General features: G+C 40.5%; 1 protein-coding gene across 2 annotated transcripts; it reads left to right on the top strand.

The window, feature by feature from the left end:
• The first annotated feature begins 5571 nt into the window (after nt 1–5571).
• On the top strand, nt 5572–8963 carry ctsl.1 (cathepsin L.1). Of its 2 annotated transcripts, XM_077239716.1 has the most exons (9): nt 5572–5664; nt 5842–5942; nt 6626–6768; nt 6877–7074; nt 7730–7921; nt 8019–8184; nt 8315–8420; nt 8525–8627; nt 8774–8963. In XM_077239716.1, exons 2-8 carry the CDS (start codon nt 5843–5845, stop codon nt 8622–8624), a joined length of 1005 nt encoding a protein of 334 aa, XP_077095831.1. In that variant the 5' UTR covers nt 5572–5664; nt 5842; the 3' UTR covers nt 8625–8627; nt 8774–8963. The 2 variants fall into 2 exon arrangements, with proteins under 2 accessions (XP_077095831.1, XP_077095832.1); XM_077239717.1 differs by lacking the exon at nt 5572–5664 and having other exon boundaries at nt 5832–5942.
• Nucleotides 8964–23196: the final 14233 nt, after the last annotated feature.

The raw sequence follows: 23196 nt of genomic DNA on the forward strand, positions 1-23196 counted from the left end.
TACTAATTTCAAAAAGACTTCTATGGTTATATGTTATATATCTCAGATTTGAGTTGAACATTAAAAAGCTGATTCGTCTTCATGGCATCCAAATTGTGAACCAAAGAAACCCTTCCAGCTAACATGGAAGTCATAGGAAGGAAAGCCTTTATTCATTTTTTGTATGTTGGGTAACGATGAGCTCCTGAAGCCTAGATTTAATACTGTGTTTATGTTCCTCTGGAAGGAAAGATGTTCCACAGGCTTATCACTGATGTTGTAGGGCACAAACTCACTCTTGTCCGATGATGAAATTATAAACGGGGGCATGAATAGTTGGTTTCTCTGAGACTCCCCTGCCAAAACTATAAAACCTGATAGCCAGCTGGTAAAAAAACCTCTGTCAGGAACTATTTATATTCATGTTTTAAGCTAAAACAGAAGCTAAAACATGTTTCCATGTTTTATGGGGACTTTCCATAGACATTTTGATTTGTATACCGTACAAACTGTATATTCCATCCCATAATCATAGCCCTAACCCTAAACCTACCATTCACAGAAATCTTTCTGCATTTTTACTTTTTTGAAAAACATAATTTAGTATGATTTATAAACTGTGTTCCTCATGGAGACCAAAAAATTAGGTCCCCATAAGGTAAGAAATACCCACCTGAGACACACAGACACACAGACACACACACACACACACACACACACACACACACGCACGCACGCACGCACGCACGCACGCACGCACACACACACACACACACACACACACCCGCACGCACGCATGCACGCACACTAAAAATAAAGAGATAAAAACGACCTGTGCTGGTCATCATTGCAGTTGTTTCTTAAAAATGGTATGAATAATTTTATTTTTTAACTAATAACAAGGTTTTAATGCGTCAAGGGTCGACAACCACATTTCTTGATTTGCAGGCCAGCTGCAAAGTATTGACTGAGATAGAAGTTATATTATTGTTAAATGGAAGTTATATTGTTGTTATATGACAATCATGTGTTAGATGGTAAAATATTTGTGTCGGCAGATCTGGTCATCTGTCTCCTCGGGATTTTAGGACACATGATACAGTCAGTCACTTGACAGAAGTCGTAAAGATTGTATACTTCAAACATGTGATCAGAAATAATGCATGCTAGTGGTTTTGTGTCATGTTGACTTCTCTCATGAGTCATGACTTCAAATGTACCTGGTTTAGATAAGTCATTTGCATTTTGTTTTGCTTCAGAACCCAGATTTTATGTTGATCAAGTTTACAGTACCAAAATTGTACAAAAGTAAATTAAAAAACAATATTTCAAGATTTCTGTGCTACAATGTAAACTAGTGAGTGTAGCTTGAATAACAGTGTCAATATTTTGTGTGGCCACCAATATTTCCAACACTGCCTTAACCCTCTTGGGCATGGAGTTCACCAGAGCTTCACAGGTTGCCACTGGAGTCCTCTTCCACTCCTACATGACGACATCACGGAGCTGGTGTATGTTAGAGACCTTGCGCTCCTCCACCTTCCGTTTGAGGATGCCCCACAGATGCTCAATAGGGTTCAGGTCTGGAGAGATGCTTGGCCAGTCCATCACCTTTACTCTCAGCTTCTTTAGCAAGGCAGTGTCATCTTGGAGGTGTGTTTGGGGTCGTTATCATGTTGGAATCTTTTTACAGTCTATGGTTGGAATACTGCCCTGCGGCCCAGTTTCCTTGCTCTGCTTCAGTATGTCACAGTACATGTTGGCATTCATGGTTCCCTCAATGAACTGTATATAGCTCCCCAGTACCAGTAGCGCTCATGCAGCCCCAGACCACGACACTCCCACCACCATGCGTGACTGTAGGCAAGACAGACTTGTCTTTGTACTCCTCACCTGGTTGCCGTCACACACACTTGACACCATCTGAACCAAATAAGTTTATCTTGGTCTCATCAGACCACAGGACATGGTTCCAGTAATCCATGTCCTTAGTCTGCTTGTCTTCAGCAAACTGCATGATCTTTAGAAGAGGCTTCCTTCTCGGACGACAGCCATGCAGACCAATTTGATGCAGTGTGTAGCGTATGGTCTGAGCACTGACAGGCTGACCCCCACCCCTTCAACCTCTGCAGCAATGCTGGCAGCACTCATACGTCTATTTTACAAAACCAACCTCTGGATATGATGCGGAGCACATGCACTCAACTTCTTTGGTCGACCATGGCGAGGCCTGTTCTGAGTGGAACCTGTCCTGTTAAACCGCTGTATGGTCTTGGCCACCGTGCTGCAGCTCAGTTTCAGGGTGTTGGCAATCTTCTTATAGCCTAGGCCATCTTTATGTATTGTAGAGCAACAATTATTTTCTCAGATCCTCAGAGAGTTCTTTGCCATGAGGTGCCATGTTGAACTTCCAGTGACCAGTATGAGAGAGTTTGAGAGCGATAACACCAAACTTAACACACTTGCTCCCCATTCACACCTCAGACCTTGTAACACTAACGAGTCACATGACTAATTGGGCCCAATTTGGACATTTTCACTTAGGGGTGTACTCACTTTTGTTGCCAGCGGTTTAGACATTAATGGCTGTGTGTTGAGTTATTTTGTGGGGACAGCAAATTTACACTATTATACAAGCTGTACACTCACTACTTTACATTATAGCAAATTGTAATTTCTAAAGTGTTGTCCCATGAAAAGATATAATAAAATATTTACAAACATATGAGGGGTGTACTCACTTTTGTGAGACTTTTGACTCACTTTTACACTTCCCGTCAATAATTTTGATCTTTAATTTTTTTGAAAGTCTCTTATGCTCACCAAAGGCTGCATTTTTTTATAAAATACAGTAAAACGAGTAATATTGTGAAATATTATTAATTTAATACAACTGTTTTAGATTTAAATATATATAAAGATGTCATTTATTCCTGCTGACTTTGTGACCCACCAGACCTATGTACAATACAACAATATATAATGAAGCATATGAATTTATAATAGACAATAATGAGAAAGAAGTGTGCACATACAAGAACACACAGATACACGTTTACATAAAATGTATACTAAGCACTAACACGCACACACATATGCCTACATATATAAATTTCAAAACTGCCACAAATCATACGCACAAAACAAGATGATGTTTGTACTTTTGTTCATTCCGTTCAAAACAGCTCATTGTCCATTTAATGGGAACTGCAACACGTTACCCTAAACCACATCTGCCATGTTCTTCAAATGCACAGAACTCTGCTGTCGTGACACCTGATCTTTAACCTCTGTCTTGAAATTGCAAAAAACAGCTGAGAGAGACTGATGAATGAAGGTGAATAATTGTTGACAAGGCCTTGACTCCACAGAATTCATGATCATCTGAGAGGGTGCCAAAAAATATTATGGCGCTATGTGAAAGAGAGAAAAGGTGATAGAGAAGCAGGGAGGATATGTTAATGGGGCAAAACCTTGACTGAGGTAAACAGGATGTCTGATGTGTGGTAAAACTTTTCAAAGAAATGGAGACAAGCTATGTGTTTCAAAATAGTTTGCATCTTCCCACTCAAATGACATTTCACATTAACAGGAAATCAAATGCTAAATTAATCACAATATTTACAGGCAGAGAAGAGAGAATGAGTTATGTAAAAAAAAAAAAGTCATTTTGAAAAAAATGCACATGTGAATATGTTGACAGGAAGTCTGGTGATCTTTGCCCATAGCTTCTTAAAATTGATATAGATGAACTTTCGCTTGTGCTCTTGAATAAACATAATTATTGTATGCTTTATACATACAAATTCTCATTGACTCTTACAGTATTGACAACCATTCGACATTTCCTATATTCAAGTTTTTATTTGATCAGCTCATGCCCTTCCTGACTCGAATATGTAAGTGATAATCCACGGTGCTTTTTTGTAACATACATTTTTATCAAAGCAAAAAAAAAAAAAAAAAAAAAAGCTAAATGAGCACCGAGTTCCAACCCACTCGCTCACATTTTCTAAATAATAGACTAGCCAGACTACAGTGAGCCCATCAATATCACGAAACAATCTCCATAGGGTGATTCAAATCTCTTCGTGACATTATTGTTGACAACATGGTTGTCTAGAGATTTGTGTAATAATTATTATAATTACAGATTAACCAAATTCCATACCCTAACCTTAAAGTCTGCATGAAACAGAAGATGTGATTTTCTTCCCTATTGTGACGTATATCCGAGTGAAACAGCTTCTTGAAAAAATAAATATTTTGTTCATTGGGAATTGATTGGATCAATGTGCTTCTCTTCTCTTCTCTTCTCTTCTCTTCTCTTCTCTTCTCTTCTCTTCTCTTCTCTTCTCTTCTCTTCTCTGATGACGTTTACTGACACAAGGATAGGACAACCTGTCACTCACATGAGATTACAGCCACAGCAAGCCAGAACACGATCCAGTCAATTCCGGATGAACGAAATCAAGTCCTGCGTGTTTTTCTTGTTCGAGAAGCTGTGATGCTCAATACCATTTTTTCTTATACCTTAATCATTTGCATTAGAATATAAGACTGTCAGAGGGCAAAATTATTAATGACGTATAACTATTTTTCCGATGTATTACATAAGTGTTTTCAAGTGCATGTCTTAAAATCAACGCATTCTCACCCCAAGGCGTCACTAAAATGACAATTTTGACCATGCTTCAATATTCGACGCTTTAGGCACCCTTTAGCGTCAGTTACATGACGCGATCCTAGGGCGTCATTTTACTGACGCTTTACCTAAGCGTCAGTTAGATGACGCGGGTAGGTTTAGGTCTGGGGTAGGGTTAGGATTAGATAGCGTCATCTAACTGACGTTAAAGGTAAAGCGTCAGTAAGATGACGCCCTAGGATCGCGTCATGTAACTGACGCTAAAGGGTGCCTAAAGCGTCGAATATTGAAGCATGGTCAAAATGATTCCCAAGGCGTCAGTTTCATGACGCCTAGGGATGAGAATGGGCTGCTTAAAATGTATCTTTAATATGCAATAAACAATTCTTATTTTGTATTTAGTTCAGCTTTTCAGTTTGTTAATTATAATATAAGTTAATGGTAACGATAGTACCACCAACAACAACAACAACAACAAATAAATAAATAAATAAATAGACACAGGACACACACACACACACACATACACACACACACACACACACGCACGCACATATACCGGCTCTGAAAGAATGTGTCACATGCTGTTTGTTACTGGAAGTGTAGTAAAATTTGCAACTTCAACAAAAATATTTATGATTTATCTTAAAGGGTGTTGTCACTGTCATGAAAGCTGACAGTTTTCTTATATGCAGTAAACAACTTACCTCATATACCGCTGCACTGAAAAAGAAAAAAAAACGAATGTAAAAAACAAAACAAACCAAACAAACTGTAAAAAACAAAAGAAAGAATAAAAGAATCACGATCTGTGATTACAGGAAACTTCACTCTACGCAGCATTTCCCCCCAGCATTACACCAATTGTTGTTACGTAATTTCCCCTCTACTTTTCTCTACTCAGCATCACTGTATATTTTATGATGTTATGAGAGGCACCTGATCAAAGACTAACAACTCCTATAAAAACTCCGACCTTCATTCTCACAAACACTGACTCGGGTGACTGACATCAAGGAAATCTATACATTCCATCACAAGTAAGTACTCATGTTTAACCACATTTCAGTCCTATGGAACTATATACTGGAACTACACTGAAAAATATGTGGGAGTGTTATAAAAGAAAGGAAACAGTGACACGAGCCACTCAGTTCTGTTTTAACTTGTGCACCTCAATCCAACCTCACACTTGTCACATCTCTTTCTTTGTGCAGGATGAAGCTTTTTGTCGTTGCTGCTGCTTTTCTGGCTGTTGCCAGTGCTGCCAGTCTTTCTCTGGAGGACATGGAGTTCTACGCATGGAAAATTAAATTTGGTAAGACAGTCTCCTTCTTTAGTTTTATTAAATTGGGAAAGAGTTTGGTTCTCCTCGTTGACTGAATGAACAAACTAGACAAGACAGACAAACACGGAAGCCATTCAGACTCAGATAGTGAGCAAAGACAGAAGTACCAAAAATTCCATCAATAAATAAATAAGTATATTTTTAAGAGTAATAACTCCAGGATTATGGTTATATCAGTAGTTAAACAGGTTGCTGTGAAGGTGAGAGAAGTCAGGAGATGCATGTAAATGTAACATTGATGTAAAAAAAAAGAAGAAATTGGGTTGTTAAATTATTTTACAGACATCCTGTTTTTCCACATATGAAATTTCATAATAAAAAGCTATATTATATAATTTATATTTTTTAATATAAAAGATGACTGTAATCAAACTAAATTGATTTGAATCAAAACTAAAAACAAAACACTTGCCTTTTAGCAAAATGTTTGATTTACTTTAAACACATTTAATTTATTTCTAAATTATTATTTGTTTTTACTAACAAATTATTTAAATTTGATTTACTTTACACATTATACACATTATTTCTAAATTAGTTTATTTTTACTGACAAATGTCTATTTAAACATTGAAACTAGCAAAACCTTTGCAGAAAGTACAACTTAACACTGTTTAAAACAATGCCTCATCAACTTTTCTCATGTGCCTCAGGTAAGAGCTACCATTCAACTGAGGAAGAATCTCACCGTAGGATGACCTGGTTGTCCAATCGCAAACTGGTTTTGGTCCACAACATGATGGCAGATCAGGGCATCAAATCCTACAGGCTTGGCATGACATACTTTGCTGACATGGTAAGAAATTAAAATATATTCAACTATATATATATTCAGTATTTAAAAGTTTTTCTGTTTTACTCAAAAGTTCAGAATTCATCATATTTCTTCCATCTATCCTCTCAGACCAATGAGGAATACAGACAGGTGGTGTTCCATGGATGCCTGGGCTCCATGAATAACACCAAGGCCCGTGGTGGTTCTACATTCTTCCGGCTGAGAGATGGCGCTGTGCTGCCTGATAGCGTTGACTGGAGGGAAAAGGGCTATGTGACCGATGTTAAAGACCAGAAGCAGTGCGGGTCATGCTGGGCCTTCAGTGCAGTAAGACCCACATTTTTGCCGTTACAAACAGTTCTTATATGGCAAATGCTTAAACAGTCCACGTAGTCCAGATTAATGGCCAGCCGTTTTAGCTTAAAATTCTCAGCGTTACTGGTCGTAATTGCATTTTTAATTGTAACAATTATAATTAGAGAGCTCTCTAATTAAATTATTACTAACAATTACAATTACAGAACTCTATAATTAAATTTAGTAACATTTACAATTAGAGGGCTTTACAATAGAATTTTTACAAGTAAGCATTCCAGTTAGAGAGCTTAATTACATTTTTCATAGTACGAATTTCAATTACAGAGCTCTCTAATTCAATACTTACTAGCAAAATGCAATTACAGAGCTATCGGATTAAAATATTACTGTTAAAAAAACACATTAAAGATGTTTAATTGCAGAGCGTTGTAATTGAATCAGAGAGCTCTCTAACTGGAATTCTTACTAGTAAAGAAATAATTAGAGAGCTCTCTATATTGGAATTGTTACTAGTAAGATTTTAACTGTAGAGCTCTCAAACTTAATTCTTAAAATGCAATTACGACTAGTAATGCTGGGAACATTTGAAGCTAAAACGGCTTGGCATACCAGTTCAGCATTCTTATTTTTCTGCTTTTGCTGCTATTCATCTTTTGTCTCTCAGACTGGTTCCCTGGAGGGTCAGACATTCAAGAAGACAGGAAAACTGGTGTCCTTGAGCGAGCAGCAGCTGGTGGACTGTTCTGGTGCTTATGGGAACATGGGTTGTAATGGGGGACTAATGGACCAGGCCTTCCAGTACATCGAAGCCAATAAAGGTGTGGATACAGAGGAGTCCTACCCGTATGAGGCTGAGGTGAGTCAATGTTAGTGAGAAAAAAATCTCAACCGTAAAGCTTCAGCTGAGGTTTTTTTTTAATTATCATTTTTGCTCATCAATATTCTCCACACAGGATGGTCAGTGCCGTTTTAAGCCGAGCACTGTAGGTGCCACTTGCACAGGATACGTCGATGTCGCCAGTGGGGATGAAAGTGCACTACAGGAGGCTGTTGCTACAATCGGCCCAGTATCTGTTGCCATCGATGCTGGACATAGCAGCTTTCAGCTCTATGCATCTGGTAACTGTCATCACCTATGTTTTAGGTGTTAGGTTTTATATTTATTTTTTGAACACTATTTATTCATCTTTTAATTCTACATTTGCTGGCTAATTAATTGACAAGCTAATTGACTGATTATTGTTTCTAGGTGTCTATGACGAGCCCGACTGCAGCAGCTCTGATTTAGATCATGGCGTTCTGGCTGTTGGTTATGGAACTGAGACTGGAGAGGACTATTGGCTTGTTAAGAACAGGTTAAGAAAAAAAGCCAAGACAATGAAACAAAAGTTGATTAACAAAATGATAGTATGCGACTGAACAGAGAAATAACTAAACACTCAAACTGCTGTGATTGTAGCTGGGGGCTGGGATGGGGTGACAACGGCTACATAATGATGACCAGGAACAAGAACAACCAATGCGGCATTGCTACTGCAGCCAGTTATCCTCTGGTCTAATGGGTGAGGTGTTATGCTAATATGCTTTTATGACTTCAGTCAGTTCACAGAATTGGAGCAAGTTTTATATAAAATTTAAGACATAGGTTTACTTTTTTAGATAAATTCCATAGTTTACATGAATAAAATAATTGTCTTATGTTCGGCAGGAAAGGGGACCTGGAGCAGATGGGAGAAAATGAAATGTGAAATGATTCTACAACAATACCTCATAATTGTACTTTTCTTTGAATGAAAAAAACTGATTTTAACTATTGTTTTTATTTTCAAACCCTGTGACTATAGGGAAACACTATGTTAACACAAAATAGGGAATAAAAAAAAAAACTGAACACATCTGTGTGGGGTATATTTTAATATCAAGCATAAAAACTCTCATCCTCGTGGTTTAGTTTCCTTTATTTCCTCTTCATAATTCACAATCAAGCACAATGTACACTCAGTACAGTGTATTTTAAAAAGCACTACATGGCAATGATTTAACGAAGTGTTTGGGTTGTTTTTATTTAAATAGTTCTTTAAAACAGTCAGGAATCCAAACCATAAGCCTTTTTTTCCTCCATAAAAATCATGAAATCATTGTGACATGCCTCTGAATCTGCTGGAAGCTACTACTTAAAGCTTGAAATAATTGGGACACATACTGTATACACTTTTACTTTCAAGAGTGAGAATGTCGACCTCTGTTCTTTCCCATCTGCCAGTGACTGAAAGAATTCATGAAAATATGATAACTGAAAAATACTACATTTTAAAAGAGCTTAAGGTCCCGAGGGGGTTTTTCAGTAAAGTTTCCTTCACAAGAAAGCCTCTCCAATATGGTTTGTTTGGAAGGAACAGATGCAGTTTTTTTAATTGAAATAAACAGTTTTAAAATAGACCCTGTGATACGATTTCAAACGGGTTCCTACATATTCACTATTTATTGTTATTATTAGTGGCTTTTGTGCAACCTTAAACATTAAGTATGTTCATTATAATCTAATTTTCAAATACACATCAGTGGCTCTTTTCGGTACATCAGTTTATGCTCTCACAAATAGGCTACCACCTATACTGAGTTCATTTCCACCCTGTAGGCGCGCGTTTGTTTTATTTTTTTAGATCATTGGTTTTGACGTGTTTGTTTCTACAGATTAAAATAAAATGCAATTTCCATACCTTTGCAAATAAAATCGGACATTCCCTTTATAGTCCATTTCTATCCAAATTAAACAAACATAAATAAAGGAATCGTCCATTTCATCAAAACAATCCATTCAAGTCAGTCAGAATCAAAAAGTTTATTTGACCTTTTCTGAAAGAAAATGACATGAACCCATTAATGGCTCCTACACCCCCCTTAAAACAATAGGAGGTGCTTTTATTTAGACTGCCCTCACAGACTTTATGAGAGAGTTTGTTCATATGTGTGTATCTTCATTTCACACAGTTAAAAACAGACTTATTTGTGGATATTTTATGACATGACTTGTCTTGACTGACTTTAAAATTTATTTTGACGGCATTAACTACGGATTTCGGTCTGTTAAAAATAATTATATATGCTTTTTAATGTGTGAAATTTTTTTTTTTTTTACAGTTTTGAAGAGTTTGTTTTTGGCAATGACTCCACATCGATTTCCTGATTCCATACATAATGTCAAAATGACTTCACAGAAAATTATTTGGCACATTTTCCTGCATTCCAAGCATATTGCCACAGCTCTATAGGTGTACATCTATCAGCAGTATGTGCAAAATGAGTGAAAAAACATCTTACAATTTCCTGGTCACATTTTACCTAAAAAAAAAGTACTCTGCATTCAGATTCTCATGACATGACAACATTGCCGTAAAAGAGTAATACAAATACATATTTAAGACAGTTTAAGGAATATTACCATGTGTAAGTATTTATAATTAAAATAATACATTATTATTTAAATTCACATGACAGTAGGCTACAGAGAATTAGATTTAATTGGCATGGAGAACTATATTTGAAATAAAGTCGATATTCTTTTTTATTTTGTTTTGCGCACAAAAATAATTCTCGTCGTTTGATAAACTTAAGATTGAGCCACTGTAGTCACTTGGACAATTTTAACGATGTCTTTAATAACTTTTCGAGGCCGGCAAGTTCAATTCCTGAAGAAGCCTGTGGACTAGTATGGAGGAATGATCCAGCTCTCAGATTTCATCAAAAATATCTTAATTCGTGTTCCGAAGATGAACGAAGGTCTTACGGGGTTGGAACAACATGAGGGTGAGTAAATACTGACAGAATTTTCATTTCAACTATCCCTTTAATTATCTTTAAGGAAAAATACTGTTTTATTCCACTTGTTCGAGGTAGGCCATTTTTTTATTTGAGACTTTGATACTCTCTTCACATCCTGATAGCAATCAATAATAGAAGTGGTATAAATAATAATTAAAAAAAATGTACGTATATATAGTCTGTTGCAGACTCCGAGTCCGGACCCAAAAATGTTAGTCCAATCATTCCATTTGATCTGCTTATTCATGGAGTGCTTCTCATTTCTTATTTGTGCATCCTCGTTTCCTTTCCTCGCGTCTTAGCTCCTCCCCCTGTAGGATAGGTGTCACGACACGCACACACGGGGAATAGAGATCCAAAAAGCAGTTTATTTAAAAGGGTAATCCGTACTCACAACAAGTCCAAGCAAAGGTCAAATTCCAAAAAGGCAATCCAAAAACATAAAAGACAAACACTAGAAACAGGCTCGAAAATACCACGGAAGTGTGGGGACAATATACAAGGACTCTGTGACAAACACTGAAACAGACAGGGTATATATACACAAGTGCAAACAAGGTGACGAGAAACAGCTGTAATGCAATGAACAATCAGTGACAGACAGGATCATGGGAAGTGTAGTGAGAATGCATAGGCACCGTGAAAACTGAGGACCTCTAGTGTTTAACCCAGGGAATAACCAGGCACTGTGACATAACCCCCCCTCTACGGAGCGGCTACCAGACGCTCCAAGACACCACACAAAACAAAACAAGAGTCCAGGAGGGAGGTGGAATGGTGGAGGACCAGGGGGAGGGATGGTGGGCCAGGTCCATGAAAGGGAACAGAAACAGGGGGTGATGGTTTAGCCGGCGGCCAGGGCGAAGCAGACAGTCCATCGGTTGGCCAGGGCGAAGCGGACAGTCCACCGGGCGGCCAGGGCGAAGCGGACGACCCACCGGGCGGCCAGGGCGAAGCGGACGACCCACCGGGCGGCCAGGGCGAAGCGGACGACCCTCCGGGCGGCCAGGGCGAAGCAGACGACCCTCCGGTTGGCCTGACGACCCACCGGGCGGCCAGGGCGAAGCAGACGACCCACCGGGCGGCCAGGGCGAAGCAGACGACCCTCCGGGCGGCCAGGGCGAAGCAGACGATCCACCGGGCGGCCAGGGCGAAGCAGACGACCCACCGGGCGGCCAGGGCGAAGCAGACGACCCATCAGGGCGGCCAGGGCGAAGCAGACGACCCACCGGGCGGCCAGGGCGAAGCAGATGACCCACCCGGCGGCCAGGGCGAAGCAGACGACCCACCGGGCGGCCAGGGCGAAGCAGACGACCCACCGGGCGGCCAGGGCGAAGCAGACGACCCACCGAGCGGCCAGGGCGAAGCAGACGACCCACCGGGCGGCCAGGGCGAAGCAGACGACCCACCGGGCGGCCAGGGCGGTGAAGACCCCTCGGGCGGCCGGGGCGGTGAAGACCCCTCGGGTGGCCATGGCGGTGATGACCAGGGCGAAGACGACCCCTCGGGCGGCCACGGCTCAGGAACAGACACTGGCTCCGGCTCAGGAACAGACACTGGCTCCGGCTCAGGAACAGACACTGGCTCCGGCTCAGGAACAGACACTGGCTCCGGCTCAGGAACAGACACTGGCTCCGGCTCAGGAACAGACACTGGCTCCGGGTCAGGTATTGGTATATTCAAGGTATTGTCCTGGCCTCCCAATTGCCTAGATCTAAATCCAGCTAAGCCTCTGTGTGATGTGCTGGACCAACAAGTTCAATCCACAACGGCTCCTTCTTGCAACCTACATGACTTGAAGGATCTGCTGCTAATGGTTTGGTGCCAGATACCACAGGACAACTTTAGGTGTCTTGTAGAATCCATGCCTCTGCGGGGTGGTGTTGTTTTGGCAGCACGCAGAGGACCAACAGCATATTAGGCAGGTGGTCATAATGTTTTAGCACATCAGTGTACACTCGACAAGGCCCAAAAACCATAAACAATAAGAAGAGATAGGGTTTCTTTTCCTTCATATTGTCTTGTTTTGTTTATTTTATGTCACATGTTATTTATTTCTGAAATTAACTTGATGAAAAGAAAAGTGCTTCAACCAAAAAACAAAACAAAACTGAAATGCAGTTTGTACTTTTAACCACTGGATGGCGAGACAGTCCTAAACTTGCAGTACCTTTGTAATGTGCTGTTGCTTATTGACTCTATGCTGCTGTGTGGGGTTAAGGTGAGCTTGTGCCTATGTATAGTCTCATGTTTTCATGTTTAGGATTTTAAAACTAGTCCCTTCACATTATTATTTGCAGGTGGAAGAAATGATGGATTTCTATCCAGGTAAAACATCTGTTTTTGCAGTGACTTTTGCCATAATTATCTAGTCCAACATTTGAAAAACAACATTCAAATGCTATAAACAATCTACTGAGAAGCAGTTTCAAGATTGAAGATGGTTTTTCATTAGCTTGTCACATGCAATAATAATGATAATGACCCTCCCTCTCATGTTGATAACCATAGGAGGCGGCGATGGATTGAATCATAGAAGAGAATAAACAACTTTCTGTAATTCAGCTCTCCTTGATTTAGTTCAGAGTCATTCAGTCTCATACTGCTGGTCTTAATATTTGTGTGGAAATGAAAAGCTGCAGTATCCTAGCCAAGATTAATGTGGGATTAACACCCACTGACTCACTCTTGAATCAAAAACACACACACACATTTGTTTTTCTGTCATGGTGGGGACTCACCATTGACTTCTATTTTATATTGAGCTAATGATAATGATACTGGCAAAAATAAAGGATGGAACAAGCAACCAGCTTACAGAAACAACATTTACTTAGGATGAGGGTTATTTCATATTTGTATCACAGCGCATTCATTTGCATCATGCATATTTGGTGTAGCACAGATATTTACTTTTAAACTTCTCATGTTATTCGTTTAAATTAAAAAAAAAATCACAGAATTATTGCGATTTAATAACAAATATTTTGAAATTGCAGCATGTTGATTAGGAGTGTTGTGAGCCCTTGTAATGCTAAATAAATCTCTGAATGATGAAGAATTTGCATCATGAACACATGCACAGTTACAATTTACACAGCGTTGATATACTCTATTCATCCTCCATCATTTGCTCTTTCCTTCCTTCCTCTTTTCCTCTCTGTGAATCTCATCATCACCACACAGCTGTTGGTTAATGAGACTTTCAGCTCTCATTTTAAATGGTGGTTGTGATGAAAAAGATTTTTCTGCTCTTCCAAAAATACAGAGCGATAGTTGTGGCAAGTGAAAGAAGAAAAGATTAATTACCCAAACTAATGTTGGTGGGCAGGAAGGGTTTTCCGTGCTTGTAGCTACACCGAGACATGAGTTTTCTCTTTTGAAACATCTTTTCCGCTTTATGTAGTTCAAGGACCCCTAATATGATGATTCCCCTTGCAAAAGACGCCTAAATACTAAAAGGTAATTATATTGTCATGCGTATTAAAAAATATTCATTCTGTGTTAGAAAAATAGCACGTTATCAGGGGCGCCTGCAGGATTTTATCTCGGTACGCATGAACTAGCACCCCAAGAGGTCAATTAAATCAATTATTCCTTTGATACCATATTTGTGTTCTATTGTGCCTTGGTGGGAATTATCTAATAAATAATGTCTTTTTCCTGTACACATGCTTAGAAAATCTGATGCATGTAACTGAGCACTCGGATATGCTTGTGTAGATAGATGCTTTGTGACGGGGTTTTTTGTGTGTTTTTTTCTTTTTTTACGTTACTCCAGTGTCACTCACGGTATTGTCTATTTTCTATTGTCTGTTTTCAGAGAAACACGTGATCAACGTTTCATGTTGCGTATTGGAATGTTTGAAACCAGACCATTTCTCTATGGGTTTATGGAAGTTCAAGTTCATTTACTCACTGGTGACTGGTGAAGGCCAAGTATGGTGACCCATACTTGGAATTTGTCCTCTGCATTTAACCCATCCAATTTAGTGCATTAGGAGTAGCGAGTAGTGAACTGACACACACACACACACACACACACACACACACACACACACACACACACACACACACACACACACACACACACACACAGCAAACCGTGGACACACACCCGGAGCAGTGGGCAGCCATTCACTGTAGCGCCCAGACAACTGTTGGTATTATTATAAAACTAGGCCTATATATATATAATACAAATATTATTATAAATGTTTCATGGAACAATCAGAGAAAAGCTTCAAAGATTTAAGAGGCTTCATTTCTCCATCCTGATTCCCTACTCAGTAGTTTAAGGCCTTTTTGCAAATGCTTCAAACAAGTGAACGTTTACTCATTTTGAGCCTGGTTTTAAACACTAACTATCTGTAATGTAATTTTTCATGTGTGTAAAAAGCGACAATTAAACAAAACTAAACTATTCAATCATATTTTTTTTCACCCGTCAGTTATGTGCACCCCTGATTATAAAGACAACAGTGGCCTTGGTCCTGGAAGTTTTTTTTTCCCCAATAGAGATTTCAAAAATGTAAGAGTTATAAGCCATGAACAAAACAAATCAGCTATGAGGTGAATCACAACATTACAATCTTTGATTTGAAAAGTATTTGAAAAACAGACAAAAAGACAAAGGTACAAAACAGCGTACTTAACTATAATCCCATGAAGCTGACTGTACGTCATTTGTAGTATTTCATGGGAGTAGGCGGTAATGTAGTTTTCACCAGGAATTTAATTATTTATTTATTTGAACTCATTATTTAAAAAGAAAAAGCTGAAGTAAACCAGAGTAACAGCTTCAACAAAAGCATAAACCATTGATTAACAGCCTCGTAGCTCACAGTAGGTCTGTCTTTAAAGGTTTATGCTTAGATTTTGTAAAGGTCTGTCTTAGAAGTTATCATTCAAAATCAATACCCCAATGGAGAGAATGAATAAGATTTTACGTATGGAACTAGAGTTTTCTCAACTGCAGTGAATGCCATATTGACCAATCAGAATTGTTAAGCAGACCCGTCGCTATGGGCGGGCCATAGGGGGCCGGGCCCGCCCAAAAAAATGCCTGTGCCCCCCCACTTGAGGCACAGATAATTTAATTTTAATATTATCATAGTTGATAATTTTGTGTTGCATTCTTTATCATTAAAACGTTAAAAATATAAAGAAACAATGGTGTGATTTTATTTGATTGATGGGAATCTACACTGCAACAGCCTATCACGGCCTTACTAAAAATAACATTAGGCTACGTAGGCTACGTGACGTACAACTAAGCCGCTCAACAGTTACCGCGCATTTTTAAAAGCTGTTTCAAAACGAGGTTTCCCCGGCATACTCGCTTCAGTTCCTTCCGAGTGGAAGAATACTTCGATGAGGAGGTTCTGCTCGGAGAAACCCCGCCTCCCGCTGTACTGACAGTAGGGACTGGAGAGAGGACAGCGCTGCCTCCACTCAAAGTACCGTTTGATTCAAAGTCTCTGTGCGAGTGTATGTGCGTGCGTGTGTATGTCTCATGGCAATGCATATCTCTCTGTTGACTGCTTTAAAATGCAATCTTTGAGAGATGCTTCTGGTGTTACATCTAATATGTTGTATAGTCAAGTGTTTTATGGATATTCATAACATTGCTTCTATGTAATGTGGTGTAGGCTATAGGCGACCTGGTCATATTGCGGTTGGTTATATGTTTAAAAGTGATGATTACGTGCTGCGCGACTAGAGTTGATTATTATAAATATACGTAGGCTGTAGGCTAATAATAATTGTGCCCCCCCATGCATTTCACATGCCCCCCTTAAGACTGAGGTCTGGCGACGGGTCTGTCCCCACAACAAAGTTGGAGTTTGCAGAGAAAAAAGTAAAATGTAAATAAATGAAGAAAAGGCAGTAAAGAGAATAATCTTGGCTGAGACCAAAACCATGAGGCTCTTTCACTCAGTAAATGAATCAGATAAACAGCAAAAACTAGGGCAGTCAGCACGACTCCTGATTACAGCTTGTAATACAAAAATTATACCTATTTTCCTAACACACACACACACACACACACACACACACACACACACACACACACACACACACACACACACACACACACACACACACACACACACACACACACACACACACACACACACACACACACACACACACACACACACACACACACACAGCTGCCTCCAGCTGTTAGTCAGAAAAGGACCCATCCCTGCTGTGCCCACAGATTGCCAGAGTTGCCTGACGACCCACATGGTTAATTACTGGGCACATATGTGAAACTCTGCCCACATGTCTTAAAGACTGAGTTATATTTGGACTAGCAAAGACTTTGCATTGTACTCAAATAGCGCTGAAGTGAATGAAGATCAATGGAGCATGTGACAATCCGAACAAAAGCATCACAGCATGTTCCCTTTCGAGAACGTTCACTTCGTATTGTATAGCTATACGCAGTGGGAAAACTCCTTTTCTCAAGAATATTGAAGCCATTATTTTAAAACCCAGTGCAGCTGCACAGCGAGCGCAGAGCAGAGCGTCTAGCTCGCTCATTGGCTGTGCTGCAGCACCTGCACAAACCTATGGCGAGGCGTCTGAGGCAGGGCTCCAGACTAACTTTTTTCACCTCCGTCCTGGAACCGTCCTGAAACACAATTTGAACCGTCCTAAAGTGAATGTCAACCTTCCCAAAATAAAAATGTTGATCTACTGTAGATTTAGTCGGCTAAAATCTTATTGTATTTCATCGACTAAAACTAGACTAAAACTAAAACAATTCAGATGACTAAAATATAATGGGTTTAGTTAAATTGTAATGCATTAATTTAGAATGTCTCTAAAATTCCGGAGTAAACATCTATTAACCTGTTAATTTGAATGATTTTAAAGTTTGAACATGCAAGATACAGATTTAACTACTGTGACTTAAAAAAAATATCTTAAAATTAAATAAAACCACTTTTCCTAAAGTAGAACAGTCTTCTTTTCAATGAATGATTTATGCATTCTTTATAACTACTTGCATACATCATTCTTTATTATATCAAGCAGCAGACATATTTATTTGTATGAATTAAATATAGTGAATTCTTATTAAAGCTATTAACGAGCAGTGAATGCTTTTCTCTTTCCAATCCAATTGCACTAATCCACATCCGATAGACTCACAACTGTTTATGACATAACCAACATAGTTTACGTGAATACTCTCCAAAACGGACATTTCGACATAATGTTGTGTGTATTTGTCCATTCAGACACAAAAGAGAGCTCAATTCAGTACTCGCGCGCTGTATAGGTGTCTATGTGCATGGCTGCACGCTTCGGGTCGGGTGTGTGCGCACAGAAAACCGTACCAAATAGAGCTCTTTATTTGCGTCGTCACTCTTATTTAGATCTATATGTCTGCTCTACTCATTCTCCCAGACGTTTACATTTTTTAACGTTTCATGAGACATGCAGCGCATGTACAAATGTGCGCATCTACCACACACGCAGGACATCAGTTCTGACTGGATCGCTTCCCAAACCTGACTGGATCACTATCTAATATTTTTGTCTAGTTTGTATTCGTTAACGAAAATGTCAATAGAATTTTGTCATAGTTTTTGTCATTCAAAACTAGTTTTTATTTAGTTACCGTCTGTGAAAAAATTTCGTTGACGAAAATAATGAAAATAAACGAAATTAACGACTAAAAAAAAAGACCACAAATATATTGAAATCTAAATGTATGCTTTAGCTAATGTACACACACATAGCCGGGGTAGCGCCCGTTAGCTGGCTAACGTTAGTAAGTTAGTAGCAAGCAGTTAGCAGCAAGCAGTTAGCAGACTGTTTCAATCCAATGACTAATAAAAATTAAATAATCAATTTAAATTGTACTCGCATCAAACTCGGGAATTGTAGGCCTACTCGGGTTCGATGGAGGAGATGCAGGGCCGTCTTGGTGCTCGATCTGTTTTACCTAACCGTTGTTTAACCAGCACAACATATTTGCGATGTCATTAAGCCATTTGATAGATGTACCGCGGAACAAATCTCCGGGTGAGTAGCCGGCCAGTGATAGTAACTATAGCAACAGCAAGAAGAAGCGCTCCTTTGTAGTCAGCACTTCGTCAGTTTATTTTGGCATTGTCTAAGTAAGTTAGCCTAATAGGCTAGTAATAAATGAACACGCATACAAAAATGTCTTTCGCCTGTAGGTGTCCTGGAGAATATTTCTGTTCGTCCTAAACACATTTTCTATCATCCTCAGGACGATAGGACGCCGTTAGTCTCCAGCCCTGGATAGAGGCGGAGGCGAACCAATCGGGTCGGTCAGAACCCGCCAGAATGGACGTGGCTTATGCCTATATAAGCAGACCATTTCGCCATAGAGTCAGATTTAACCTCCTTCAGCGAACACCTTATTTGCTGATCTCTAAGCCTTCGCTGTCAACGAGCCCCTGCAGCGGATCGAGAGGCCTTATCAGCGGATGCTTCAACTTGGCGCCGCCTTCCACTGAATCGCTGTTAACCTGCGGCCATCCGGCGAGAGAGAAGCCTTATATCCTTTTTGGCTACTTCTGTTTGCTCACCGTCGCGACACTCTAGAAGCTGAAAGAGCAAATTTTTGAAACGGTGTTGTTTTAAATGCCGCGTTCCAGATGCACTTCATGCAGAGCCTCTCTCGGACACCAAAAGTGCGCCCCATGGCTGGGCATCGCCCACGCAAAGACTGTAATCAACAATGGCGGCTGCCTGCACTGCCCATCTCCATCCTGCGCTCTCTCGAAGAAAGCTTGTGCACTTCTCTCAGTCCCCTCTTCAGTTCAGGTGACTGGAGATATAACTGTAGTAAGTGGGCCCATCACAAAACACGCAGCCCTACAAACAAACGCTGTTTTAACAGCGACCCAAATAAAGCACAAAAAGAGGACTGAGTTTTTTCCTAACAGCCCCCCTCAGAGTTCGGCCGGTTGGAAATTTTCAAAACTCAGTCACCAGGCCCATTACAAAGCACGCACCACTGATAACAAAAGCTGCCTTTATAGCAAACCCAAACACACTAAAAAATAAAAAAAATTCTAGCTCCCAAAGTTTGGGCAGTCGGGTCTCCGCCACAAGGAAACCCGCCTCCAGATTTCATTCAACCCCTAGCTACACGGGCCGAGGCCTGGCAGGCCATCCCTGGGGTATCAGACTGGGTAATGAAAACAATAAAGCAAGGCTACTTCGCTCGCAGACCCCCGCGTTTTTGTGCAGTAGTCGAGACATCGGTGGGAAGCAACACAGCTTGCGTCCTTCGCACCGAAGTGTCAAACCTACTAATGATAGGAGCTGTCGAGACAGTTCCCCCATCATTAAGCGAGTCTGGCTTTTACAGTCGCTACTTCCTCCTTCCGAAGAAGGACGGAATCCTCAGACCAATTCTAGATCTCAGATACCTGAACAATGCCGTTATGAAACGGCCATTAAAGAATGCTTAAAACCAAACAAATCCTCGCACAAATTCGCCCAGGGGATTGGTTCTTCTCAGTGGATCTGAAAGATGCTTACTTTCATATCCAAATAGCCCACCACCACAGGCCATTCTTGAGATTCGCCTTCGTGAGGCAGGCTTATCAATATATATGGTCCTACCGTTCGGTCTGTCTCTGGCACCCCGTACATTCACAAAATGCATGGATGCTGCGCTAATTCCCCTGAGACAGCGGGGGATGCACATCCTGAACTACCTCGACGATTGGCTCGTCCTAGCCCAATCGGAGAGCGAGTTGCTGACACACAGATCCTGGCTCCTTAGCCATCTAGAACGCCTCGATCTCAGGATCAATCTTGCAAAGCGCATGCTGTTTCCCAGCAGAACATAGTCTTCCAGGGAACAGTTATAGACTCGATACAAATGAAAGCGTGGCTCTCGCCCGACCGCACACTTACTATCCAGCAGCTAGTGACGTCGTTCAAAGTGGACTCTCACAGGCCGCTCAGAACGTTTCAAAGGATTTTGGGCCTTATGGCCTCTGCGACGTCAGTACTCAAACTAGGCCTACTGCACATGAGTCCCCTAGAGTGATGGCTGAAACGCAGAGTGCCAGCTCATGCATGGTGCTCCGGTCACTTACGCATCAGGGTGGATCACGGCTGTGTCAAATTCCTGACCCCTTGGAAGTGTAGACATGGGGTTGGTCTCGAAGGAAAGTGGTTTCAACAGATGCCTCCAACCTGGGTTGGGGGTCGCTGTGTGAGGGCAGGCCGATCTCCGGCCTCTGGTCAAGCCCGGAGAAGTGCCTACATATCAACTGCCTCGAAATGAGAGTGGTTCATTTAGCCCTGAAAACCTTCCTCCCAGATCTGGTAGGACACCACGTCCTGGTCCGCACGGAGAACATGTCAGTGGTGTTCTACATAAATCGCCAGGGTGGCCTCAGATCGGCCAGCCTGGAGGTTATAGCCAGACTCCTCATTTGGGCACATGCCAACTTGCGCTTGTTAAGAGCGGTGCATGTACCGGGCATTCTGAACCATGGTGCGGATATGTTATCCAGAGACACTGTTCCCCCAATGGGTACTTGGGGACCTCCCAGAAGGAGTCCAAAATACCATGATTGAAGCTAGAGCACCGTCTACCAGACGCCTCTATGCTCTCAAGTGGTCAGAGTTCGCAAGCTGGTGTGCAGCACGAAACGTAGACCCACACGTTTGTGAAGTACCTCTAGTACTTTCCTTTCTTCAGGAGCTGCTGGACAGTGGTGTACCAATCTGTGCGGCGGCAGGCTGGTCCTCACCGTCCACATTTGTGATATTTTATAACCTAGAGGTCCCTGCTCTGCAGGCACGGCACTTTCTATCTAAAGGCAGCGGCCCCGAGGGCCCCGAGCCTCTGCAACATTATACTTAATAAAGGGCCAGACCTTTGTCTGACCTTTGTCAGCCTGTTCCTAGGGTGAATTGTGACTTTCAAACTTTAATGTTGACCTCTGGCTACTTAGCCTCAGGTAATGGTTCAGGGCGAAGTCCCTAGCTAATAGCACAGCGTTTTAAAATAGGTTCCCACTGTGTATAGCTATGCAATACGAAGTGAACGTTCTCGATAGAGAATGTACCCGAGAGTAGGGAACGAGTATTTCTTAACCTGCCGTACTATTACGCTTGGCTCAGGTGCTATTGCTTCAGTCGATTTAACCTGATTCTATGTTGAAATGGTCTGCTTATATAGACATAAGCCATGCCCATTCTGGGGGGTTCTGACGCGCCCTGGGTGTCGAACCGACCCAATTGATTTGCGCGTCTCAGCCAGCTCGCCATAGGTTCGTGCAGTTGCTGCAGCTGCACTGCGTTTTAAAATAATGGCTTCAATATTCTCGAGAAAAGGAGCTTTCCCACTGCGTATAGCTACGCAATACTCGTTCCCTACTGTCAGGGAACCAAGGTTACATTAGTAACCGAGTACGTTTCTTGAGTGGAAAAAAAAGTGTCAGTCAGGACAGATGTCATTCTCTGTCAGAATACAAAATTATACGCAGCATCAGTTCAGATGGAAAAGTGAATCTTAAAGTCACTTGGTTCAATCCATCAGTTTTTGATTGGATGGAGGTTTAAGCAGACTAAATGATTGGAGAAATCCTGCATACGTCACCAGAGAGAAGTTTGTCGTTTCAGCCGAAAACCGAGTTATTATAGTTAAAATTATGTACAAAATGAAACATGCATTGACAAATTGTTCACAATAAGATTAGCAATTGCAATTAGAATATAGATTTAATTTCACTTAGGCTAATTTATGGTGGGATGTACATTGACAGGAAGTACTTGAATATTTTCTCCTTTTTCATGCTAATTTGATATCCAGTTTGTTTTGTTGTATACTAAACTCAGAAGAAATCTCACAAAAAATATAGTACTTAAAATAATTTCTAAATGTTTTTTAAAAATAGATTTAAATAAAGAGTTCCCTTCAAGCTGTTACCTAGACTTCAACATAACACACAAAAACCCAACATTTTGCAGTTTTATTGCTAACCCAAGATTTTTGCATTGGATGGAGTTTAATTCAGTTGTTGATGTCAGGCTACAATCTATTTTGAAATATTAAACAAAAAGGATTAAAACAAGAGCCAAGAAAATACATCCTCTACTCTTTTAATTCTCGAGGCTAACTGTCATGTTTTTGTCATCAAGCTTATATTTTTCTCTTTTTTCTTTTTTTTTAATGTTAGCGTCACTTTATGTTTACCCAAACAGCAGATGTCCCCATTGTATGGAAGCATATGGGTAGCATATTCAATTTGAAATGTAATATGCAATATGATAATGCAATATGTAAAA

This window comes from Siphateles boraxobius, unplaced genomic scaffold (genome assembly GCF_051911475.1).
Source record: "Siphateles boraxobius isolate OS27281-9 unplaced genomic scaffold, OSU_SipBor_1 22, whole genome shotgun sequence".
NCBI classification, from domain to species: domain Eukaryota; kingdom Metazoa; phylum Chordata; class Actinopteri; order Cypriniformes; family Leuciscidae; genus Siphateles; species Siphateles boraxobius.